Consider the following 1,163-nt stretch of genomic DNA (forward strand, 5'->3'; position numbering starts at 1 on the left):
GTCCCTGGCCACTTTGTACCCTGAGTAACTATGATCATTAGTATCTATATTTCTCCAAGTTCCTCTGATATTTTTTTTTCCTGTGGTGTGGTTAACACTTAAATGTTTCATGAGTTCTGGTTTTTGTTGCATTTTTCATCACTGTCTGATGGATGGAGGCTCTGTGCAGCCAGGAGAGGAGGAGGAAAGAGCGAGCCCCATCAGTGACTTGAAAGGGATCTGAAGACTGGCTTTTGATCATTTCCATCCTCTGTTGGATTCCTGATGACTCTGCGGAGCTTCCTGCAGTCAGGGGAGCAGTGGGTACTAATCAAGCCTCCTCTTACCTTGGCAGCCTTTGGATTATGAATCTCAAGTAGCCCATAGCCTCGTCATTGTTGTGGAGAATCAGGAGCAGCTCTTCGTTTGTANGGAGGGCCAGCTGCAGCCATTGAGGAAGGCGATGGCCAGCACCATGGTGAGCGTGCAGGTGCTGGACACCAATGANCCACCAGCCTTTCACCCTCGGAGCTTCATTGTCAGTGAGGAGGATGGAGCCTGGCCTGCCATCCAGCTGGGATACTTCAATGCTACAGACCCAGACAGGGCTGACAGCCANATAAGGTGGGCACAGAGGAGCAGGATTCGTGGCTGGCTCTCAGGGGGAAGGGAGGGGACTGTTGGATACCTGAATGCTACAGAATCTTGCTAAGACTGGTTCAGTCCAAGGAGTAAAAGCGTAAGGAGCTACCTGGTGAATGCCCATTNGCTGGATTAATCCAATTCATTATTCAGCTCCTGGCTGGGTTAGCCTAACTTCTATTCCTACTCATTAGCCCAACTCAGTTCTACCCCCACCCACAGCTCCCTCCTGGACCCCCCTTATTCCCTTTGCCCATTCATAGCCATATATATATATATATATATATATATATATATATATATATTCGATTTGTTACATTTCTATGTCTCTCTTTTCAGACGTTATAGCTTCTAGGTAAGTAATTTTACTAATATTTAATTTTTTTTATTCTTCTTTTTTCAAGACAGGGTTTCTCTGTATAGCCTTAGCTGTCCTTGAACTCACTCTAGAGCAGGCTGGCCTCGAACTCAGAAATCTGCCTGCCTCTGCCTCTGCCTCTGCCTCTGCCTCTGCCTCTGCCTCTGCCTCTGCCTCTGCCTCT

The 1,163-nt window shown here is 47.3% G+C and overlaps 1 protein-coding gene across 1 annotated transcript in view; it reads left to right on the forward strand.

The window, feature by feature from the left end:
- The window catches only part of Cdh26 (cadherin 26), a 75,407-nt gene that overhangs the window by 28,926 nt on the left and 45,318 nt on the right, over positions 1-1,163 (forward strand). Inside the window, exon 6 of the mRNA XM_021179904.1 lies at positions 335-603. Coding sequence (XP_021035563.1) covers positions 335-603 — 269 coding nt within the window. The remainder of the gene's footprint in view (positions 1-334; positions 604-1,163) is intronic.

Source organism: Mus caroli, chromosome 2 (genome assembly GCF_900094665.2).
Source record: "Mus caroli chromosome 2, CAROLI_EIJ_v1.1, whole genome shotgun sequence".
NCBI classification, from domain to species: domain Eukaryota; kingdom Metazoa; phylum Chordata; class Mammalia; order Rodentia; family Muridae; genus Mus; species Mus caroli.